Source organism: Anoplophora glabripennis, unplaced genomic scaffold (assembly GCF_000390285.2).
Source record: "Anoplophora glabripennis isolate ALB-LARVAE unplaced genomic scaffold, Agla_2.0 scaffold372, whole genome shotgun sequence".
NCBI lineage: Eukaryota > Metazoa > Arthropoda > Insecta > Coleoptera > Cerambycidae > Anoplophora > Anoplophora glabripennis.
The window spans coordinates 458029-467939 of NW_019416460.1; the positions used below are offsets into that span (position 1 = coordinate 458029).

Here is a 9911-nt window from a genome sequence, read left to right on the forward strand (position 1 = left end):
GAAATGCACGTATAAGATTTGTATTACCGTATTTAATCAGTTTTCAAGCAGTATGAAATTCATAAACAATTTTTTACAGTGTAACTCATTCAAGACATCAGGTAACATAATTTTAGAAAAAGTTCTCGTGACTAATATTAACGAATGAATTAGAATAATGACAAAATTAATATACACTGTCTTTTAATGTAAGTTAACACTGTTACCATGTAAGTTTACCATTACGACTTCACAAAAGAGGTTACGTAAGTGTTACTGGGTAAAACATGACAATATGGCCAAAATATATATTGCGGATTTAGTTGTGACCAAAAATAACTGTATGATAGAATGATAGATGAAATTTTAAAAGGTTTTCTGTTTAAATGAAATTGTCGACTGAAAACTTATTCCTTCGTTTGAAAATGAAACAAGAATAATGTTGCATGTTTAAAATTTTTTAAAGCAGCAAATGATACGTTATAAGTTATAATTTGTGAAAATATTTAAGTAAATCAACCAAATAAAAAATAAGGAAAACATCATTTTATGAATATTCATTCCTCTTTTACTAATCTGTCAATAATTTCGTCATAATAATACATTAACGCTATCATAACACAAATACCCAGCCTCTACTATTAAGTACTTAAGATTATTTTCTGCACCTAACCTCAGATTTATAACTTCGTTTGACCTGGAACTACCATCTGTCATGGAGCTTGTACAACACCTTGTATAATAAATTTAAGGAAGGCACTTTTATTGAAATATTCAGTACGGTGCATCCCTCTGCTACTACTAAAAAACGTATTTTGCAAAACTAATAAGTATTGTCTATACTGAAATACATACATATCGGCTAAACATTTTTCTGAGTGTATAACCGATCTGCGGCGGGTACCTACCTTAAGGGCGCAGAAAATGCACGAATCGGCCATACAGGCATGGCCCGACAGGTCTCGAAAGCTCCTGCGGAAGATGTCCAGATGCCACAGCACCTGTAACAGAAGGCACGCGTTAGACACATGTTGCTCCGTATGACTGAAACGCCCAGAACACGTGAGGGCCATAATTGCTATCATCGGTAAAGAAGGAACAATATGTGCGTGCTCCAATTGAAAGGAATGAGATTTCATGTACATATTTGCCTTTGTCGATGAAAAATGTTCAGTACCTAATTGGTAGCTTTTGAGTGAATAGATCTACTTAATTTTAAGAAGTTAGGTATATGGCAATAAGGGCTACTTTTACCATTTTATGACCCATATTTATAACGGACAAGGATTCAAAAGGATAACGAAAAGTCTTAAAATAATCTAAAGGCAACAAAGCAATATAATTACCAAAAAATTATGGAAGAATAGAAACATATGATTTATAAATGTATTTTTTTGTCGATATTCAGAACTGTGTCAAAATTTACACTACAGTCTCCACATATTGTCTTAACCGTAGGATTGAAAGAAAAAAATTTTAAGCTCATATTTTGGTATTATGGAAATGATTCTGAATGATTATTAAAAAGTAATTTATTGCATATTATTATTTCTGAAAAATCAAGTGGGCTTTGACAAGAGCAAAAAAATATTTACTGGGTATTTACGTTTATTTTTTCATATAAGACAAAAAAATGTTATTGAGAAAAATTATTGACAAATAAAATTAATGTCTATCTTGCAAGTTTGAAGATCTACTCTGATAATTTTTTATTTGATAAATCATTGAATTGTAAAATTGAAATCGATTGCTATCAAATTTGGGATATTCATAAAAATTTTCTTCTAAGGAACTTCTAATAAAACTGTTCCCAACCTCTTTAAAAAAAGTGCAGTTTACATACAAGGATAGAAAATTTAAAAAATCAAAGTAGGTTAATTCCTTCTAAAAGATAATACGGATATAGATTTTAATTTTCAACAAGTTTTTCTAACGATTTTTTTTTGATTTTTCAAAAATAAAAAGTTATGGATTTTAACCAAGTAGAATAATTCTCCAAACTGTCAAATATCAGCGCACTTTTTTTGTCGTTGGTGTTTGAGAGTATTCAGGGTGTCCGCAAATTTCACCGACGTTTGACTGCATAAATTATGAAGTGTCCGCAGTGTATCAAGACAACGACATTTTGTTTTAAAAGGAATGGAGTTGTAAATTTTCAGAATTTGCATTGTGGAGTGATGAGAATCCTAAAGAAAGACGACAATAATGACCTGATAGCCACAGCAATCAACATCTTGTTTTCATCGCCTACTGAACTCAAACTTAAATCTCTGACACTGCTACGCAAACCGAAACATACAGACCTGGCTGCAAATAATACCATTTTTCTCAAGAATGCCTTTCTGTAGGCGCAATTTTCTCATAAGACAATTTTTTTTAAATAAAACGACCTTTTCAATGTTGCTGTCCGTTTTAAAAAGATACGACCACTGTAAAAATTTTGACCGCTAAAAGGGAGAGGTAACCGGAGAAAAATATCACCCAGCATATCGATTTGACTAAAGCTTTAACGAATAATACGCCATAATAGTCCAAATAAATGTGCCAAACTTTGACGCGGTCGGTAAAAGGTAAATCGCGATTTGACGCGATCGGTAAAATTATTAATTAAATTAGTTTTATTTTTGACAACTTCGAAGGTGTAACTCAAAAACCAAAAATTTTTTATTTAACTTTTTTTTTTCGTAGATCGTATTTATTTATCGTCGTAAATATGCGGTCAAACGTTGTCGGTGAAATTTGCGGACACCCTGTATGTGGACATCTTTTACATACTAAATACTAAAAAAGAATTAACTATTTATATGTTTCTTAACTGAGGTTAAAATCAACTACCATATTCTTAACAATTAATTCTTAATAGGAGGCTTCCTGTATATGTTGTATAACTTAAAACTATATTTTTTCTGCATCAGAATAGAAGCACATTTTTTGTACATATATGACAAATAGCTTTTATGTTAATATACAAGATACTACACTACGAAATGCATACATTTTAAGAAAATGTTCATAAAAATAAACAAAATACTGTGATTTCTATTGTAAAATAATAGAAAATACAGTCATTGTCGTACAAATCTCTACAAAATCTAAGAAAATAGGAAAATTTGCTATTAGCAAAGATTGCTGCTTCCACAAAGTATACATAAACATTTTAAAAAGTCATATATGTATATGACTGATTCCTCATATCTATCTACGATACCTGTAATTAAAATTTCTATCTTACATTTATAAGTTTTCAATGTATGAATTACTTCTGGATCTTGGTAGAAAATGGGCCAATGTCCATTACAGTGGACATTGGTTGTTTGTCAAACGTTTTAAAAGTATTTCAAGGACCAAAGTCCATACATTGGCCCTTTTTCTATTAAGCTAAGATGGACTTAGGCCATTTTAGAACTTAAATAATTAAGGCTTATAATACTTGTTGACATTGGCCCTTTTTGTGATGCAAATATGTAACATGGGTAGTCCAGGAGACTCATTGGCTGTTAAATGTAATTTTTGGACATTGGCCATTTTTCTACCAAGCTCCAGACTTAATAAAACTTTGTAAGTCTGTTATACCGCCTTCTCAAAATATGTCTATATTTTTTTAAATTTGAAACGGTGCCAACCATGCTTATATAAACTTTTTGCGAATTTTTCTCGGTTATAGTTTGTGCACTTTCTCATGGTAAACACTAATCCTAAACACTTTACCAATCTTTCCAAATATGTTCATGTATCATCATATATTAAATAGTTAAAAGTGTATTTAATATATTATAGCACAGTTTCACTTTTATTACCATTTAATTGCCTGCATTTCTTGTAACTGTCCACTTTACTATACATTTATATTCGTTTGCCTCTGAAGTACATTCTGAGGAGGAAGAAGTACCAAAGCAATTACACTAATTGTGGTTAATTGGTGTTGGGAGACAAATTTAACAGGCATACCATTATCCAACTGCACTTCCTTTAGTTCGTAAACTGTAAATCAATTAAGGTCAATGGATAATGTATAGCTATTAACATTTTAGGTCTATAAATCATCAGGAATATTCCGGGGAAATTACAAAAAATGTATGGCTTTGTTGTGTTTAAAATGATTAATTTTTCACTATAAATCCATTTGTTACATTAATGTTCTATTTTATAGAACACTCCGTACAAATATTCTGATGGAAGAGTTCCTTAGGATTCAAATCTGTCTTTAATAGTAAAGAAGATATTACTCTGCAATTGGTCAATTCACTACTTTTTAGCATTTTGCTTTAACACGAATTAAATATATTTATTCCCAAAACAATTTCTTGATAATCATAAAAAGAATAAAATAGACACTCAAACTCTCCAAAAAGTTAAAGAAAATTCAAATGAAGAATTTCGAACGAATTACGTATTTGTTTGTCCTTTTGTATATTTCTAAAAAGAATCGTGAAAGAAGTTAATAAACAGATTTGTGACATAAAGAAACATCAATTAAACTTAATTTCTATATTGCAGGTGCAAGAAAGAAAAAAAATAGATTTGAAAATTTATATATGTGAAATGCATTGTTCCATTATTTATTTCTTGTATGTACAGGATGTTTTCGAAAGTGCAGCTTTAATTTTAAGTACATTTAACGCCTAAAGAATACCTGCATTTCGCAAAAAATCACCGTTGGTTCTGTAATTATTAATCATATATTCGTACTACCGCACAGAAATAAATCAGTGCTTGCTAACGGCCTAACGCTTGTCGCATCATTGTTGAAAATTCTCATAAGGTTGGAAAAACGAATTTTCGATATAGATTTTCAAATAACTTTTGAATAGGCGTCGTTAATGGTACCCTAGACTTTTATTTCTACCACAGAGATTAACTAAACCCTCTATTAGAATTTTTTACAAAATTATTTACTTGTTCTTTTGTAAAATGTACCTGCCACTCAATATTCAACAATATTCATACATGTAACCACACAAATATTGCGTACTGGAAAAAATAATTCAAACCCCATTTCCAAAAACACCCTGTACATCATTTGTTGTCCTCGATAAATCTATGCATAACATTATCATACCGTTTTGGTACTCTTCGATCTAGAAAAACTACGGTAAGTTTTTCAATTTTTTTTTTAATCATGAACGGTAAAATTTAATTAACACTTTTTCAGAGAATCAGCCTGAAGCAACCACCCGACAAAAAATACGAATAGTCGATTATCTCGTAGGATTATAATCGCCTCGTTTTTTTTCTCAAGCAATGTCAGATCGCAGATTAATGATCTGTTTAGACGCGATTCGTGTATAGACACAAAAAATCCGCTAACTCATATTCAAATGGAATTATAACCGTAACCGTAACTCCAGCCATCCGATCCTAGTTCGTTACACCAGTTCCGAGTTGGTAGAAGTAATTCTCCGCTTGATTTATTTTCGGCGCATTCGCCAAAAAATGCGGTTTGTTTATATTTTTCGGCAAGGTGAGGCTACTATGTTTACACGAATCTAAATTTATAGTACAACTATTTATCGAGTCAATTAGGTTTAACGTACATCGCGTATTTTGTAGTCCCGATAATGAATTGCATTTTCTACACACATCTGTGGTGTTTGTTACGAACAGACAAACGTTAACGTAAACTTTTCACGCGTTGAGTTTTGCCATCTAATTGGGTTGGAGCAAATTGTTACCAAGGATATAAAAAAGTTACTAAGTTTATATATTTGTAAAGGAAACTAATATTTTCCTAAGGCAAGGAAATAAACCTAATATTGACTAGAGATTCATGGCTTTTCTTGATTTTCAAGCTCTCGCTGACTTGACTTGTCTTGAAATCAAAAGTAATTGCGATTTAATGTCATATTTTTATTTCTAGTACTTGAAAAATCAAATAGTACTTTAAAACAAGATTTTTTTAATTTTATGTATATTAGACAACAACAATCAACAAACAGGCTTATAAAAAAAGTGTTCATATTTACAGAATTAAATCCTGAATTTTAATCTTGTTTTTACATGAATAAATATAATATATATTAACATATTAATGGTACAACAAATGTTTATAAATGGCTGACTTCATATTTTTGTTTACTAAACTATGGCTATAATAGAGTTGCTGCTTTTAAAATAGTTACTAATGAAAATAAACTGAAATCACGACTTTTGTATTACGTTAAAAAATAATAAACTGATGATAAAATCTGAACATTTTCTTTCACATTTCTTGAAAATTTTGGAAATAATATTGTACAGGGTGTCTCAATATTCCATGTACATGGAACTAGCATAGAAAAACGATTTAACTAAAATTACCTTTATCCACATTTCCCTCGTTTAAGCTCTAGAGATGGCAAAATTAGTTTTTTCCAAATAACTCTAAAATACTGTGTCCGATTTAAATAATGTTTAAATCAGTAGTTGCTTAGATATGTCAAAGTGACGTAATAGCCAAAATATTTGCGTTTACAATAGTGAGATCAATTACACAATTAAGGGCAACCAAACATATTTTTTTTGTACGTGAACTTACAAGTTCAGTTCCTTCTTCAATTTTGTAAATTTTCTGTGTTTCTAACGATTTTCGACTAATTAATTATTTTTTTAGTGACAATTACCAATGCATTTTCGATACGAATCTGATTTAGTTATCATCAAAAATATAACCTATTTGATAAAGAAAATTAAATAATGCTTTGTAAATTTAAAAAATGTAACTGAGTTCTATCAACGAATATTATCGGAAATAATCACGACATAATTCAGCCTAAAAAATAATAATAATGCACTAATCTATTATTATTAATACTAATTAGTTTTATTTGGGGATAATTAAATATATCAAGTTTGTTCATGGTATTTTTCACATTATATGTAAATATAGGTACATATTTTCATAAATTAAGTATATAACCTTTAATTATAAAAAAGAGTTTTTATATTATTAGCCAAATGTAAAAAGGTATACTCAGACTTTAAAGGAACTGTAGTCCTGATATATTCTATTTTGTACACACATAATCTAGTATTAATATAAATTTTATCTTGATATGACAAGCTTATCTTAATTTAAAACTATTTGCAATATAGCAAACTGACACTGACACTTGACACACACTAACACGCAAACTGACACTTTCTTGTATAATTTATTGGGCAAAAAACTGATAAATGTAAAAAAGGTTTTACACTTTTCTTGAATTATAATAGTCCAGTCGATCAAGACCCAAAACATTATGATGTAGTCATTTTCTCCAAAAATTTTTTCATAAATCGGCTACTACTACAACAATGTTATAGAATACTTAACATATTATAATGCTAAGCGCCACATAGTGTAAAACAATGTTATTAACAATTTATGGCGCAAAAAATACTTTTTTTTATTTGTTTTTCTTCAATATCTCGGTTAAATCGCACTGCGAAGAAAATCCTGTTCTAAATAAATTTTCTGTAATCCAATTTTTTTATTTCAAAAATAATTTTGCAATTAATAAAAAATTGCAAAAACCGATGTTTGTTTAAAATTTTCAATAAATAAATTAAACCACATGAAAGTCGTTGCCGTTTTATTGATAATTATGTGTCATTCTTACCGGAAACTTTGGAAAGGATGGTAAATTTTTTTTAGGTTTTGCACCTTTACGAAACTTGAATGGGTATACAGGGTGCGCCATTTAACATTCCCGCTGCCAATATCTCCGAAATTAAGAAATTTATTTTAGTTCCGGAAATTGGCGGTGTTAGGTCTCTCGAATAACTTCAAATTTTAGTGAGAACTGTCAGTTCAAATATTTCTGTATAGATCGCGTGGCGATACTAAAAAATTGTTTGATCCTTAGAACGGGGAAATTAAGTCCATCTGAGAGATCGTTAAATTTTGAGTAATTTTTGTAATACAAAGTTTTCCCTATATTTACTTGTTTTCGAGATATGTCGACTTCAATATGCAATGTATGATGTAACAGGAAAATTTATTATCTTATTTAAATCACACTGCGACAAATATTCTTTTAAATATTGTTATAATGGCTTTATTCACANGGAAATTATTTATTTTGGAGGCAAGAAGTAGCCATCAATACCAGCGCCTAGTCAGCCTGAAATGCATTTGTTTTTGTCTGGGATTATTTTAAGAAGCAATCAGAAAGGCTATTTAATTAGCGCGTTTTCATGGCCAACTTCATAGGTCACGTTTAAAAGTCAATAATAAACAAATTTATACTTAATTACTTGAACTAATATATGAATTTCTATTATGGTTTTAGTACATACATTAAAATTAAAACCCTTAAAATATTTTGTGGGCACAAAATACAGAAAACTCTTCATTCGATGCTCTATTACCATGATAAACTGAAAAATAAATATGGCGGAGATAAAAATTGCAAAAAAATCTTATTAACTCTTATTAATAATTAGATGATGAGGTAATATTGACATTACAATGGACCAGGCCACCTATTAGCTTTGGAGAATAATTAATGGCTATTGGATAACAATCTAAAAGCAACGGTTCAATAATGATTCAAACTTGTTGAGTGAAGGCCTGCCTTTTTAATCTCGCCTAACATTCAGAAAATATTAAGTTGCAACTAATACATATATTAACTGCTACAGAATCAAATGTATAACTTTGTTTCTAGATTTATTAATGAATTGCTAAATTCCTTTCCAATTAATCTGTCACGGCCTATTGTTAAATTTACAAAAAATACCACCTGGAAACAAAAAATATGGTGATATAGGAAAAAAATTCTAAGAAAGATAGTGTATTTTTCCTGTGGCGCATAAACGGCGAAGTTAACCTAAAAAATTCATAAAAGTCAAAAAAACGATTTTTCTCCAATAAAAAAAACTTGATTTACAATCGAAAAAAGTTAAATGAGAGTGTTGTAGCTATTAAAAAAAACCTATCGATTCGTATTTTTAACAATATCAATTGTTATATTACTTTTCGAAATATATCGAAAAAACTGTCAAAAATCGACTTTTCTTGTTTTTGCTGTAACTCATGCAAATTAAGGGTTTGAAACTTATTACTTGCTGTAAATGTAGCCCTCGGCAAGCAAAAAAGTGCCTTTTTTTTAATTAAAAAATATTAAAAAATTTTCGAGTTATATCGATTTTTCGTAAAAAAGGTCATCTCGAAAATCGACTCTTCTTGCTTGACGAATAGTCGTAGAGAAACGAATCATGGCTCATTTTTTCCTTAAGAGTTGTACATGGTAAAAAAGAGTGATAAAGATTTTATTTATTGCAAGTGTCCAAAAATGACTGGAGAAAGTAAAAATTATTTTGGTTGCGTTTTTCTCGAGTATCTTTTTCGATTTTCATTTCTCGATAATGTCTATTACAGGAATCGATTGCTGGTATTTTATCGCGAATAAAAAAAAACGTTCAATCTCTGTAAGAATGGACGCTGCAGCACTTACAGGGTGATTCAGAACTTACCCAAAAAAAAATTCTGGATGTACAGGGGATCCTTACAAATACAATTTTGTAAAAAAAAATCAAAAAGGTCAGTTTGAAATAGATTTAAAAATACACTTCTGAACACACTGGAAACTGGTCCACTGTAAAACCTGACCTCGCATAATGCGATCGGCATGGCGGCGTGATAAAAACGAACAAAAACTTTCGCAAGGAAGGAAATATGTAAATAGAATTTAATCGCACCTATTTTATATCGGCAAATTCAAATGCTTTTGCCTTTATTAATTATTAATAAAATTAATTTGTGTTTCTAAATAATAAAATCATTTGACATACCCATACCCGATGCTGCAACAGCAATTGTTCAAAATTTTATCCACTCACGTGTAAACACATTTGGGTCCGTCTTACTCACTTTCTACGAACTAACACAAATGATGTCTTGCTTCACCATAACACAAATACTTCACCATAATACAAATGTTGGCTTGCGTGTATAGCAACTCAGAGTTTAT

At 30.0% G+C, this 9911-nt stretch overlaps 1 protein-coding gene across 1 annotated transcript in view; it reads right to left on the reverse strand.

Annotated features, from left to right (window-relative positions):
* LOC108916621 overlaps positions 1-9911 on the reverse strand; it is a 68913-nt gene that overhangs the window by 53992 nt on the left and 5010 nt on the right. The window contains exon 2 of the mRNA XM_023454606.1: positions 888-980. Coding sequence (XP_023310374.1) covers positions 888-980 — 93 coding nt within the window. The remainder of the gene's footprint in view (positions 1-887; positions 981-9911) is intronic.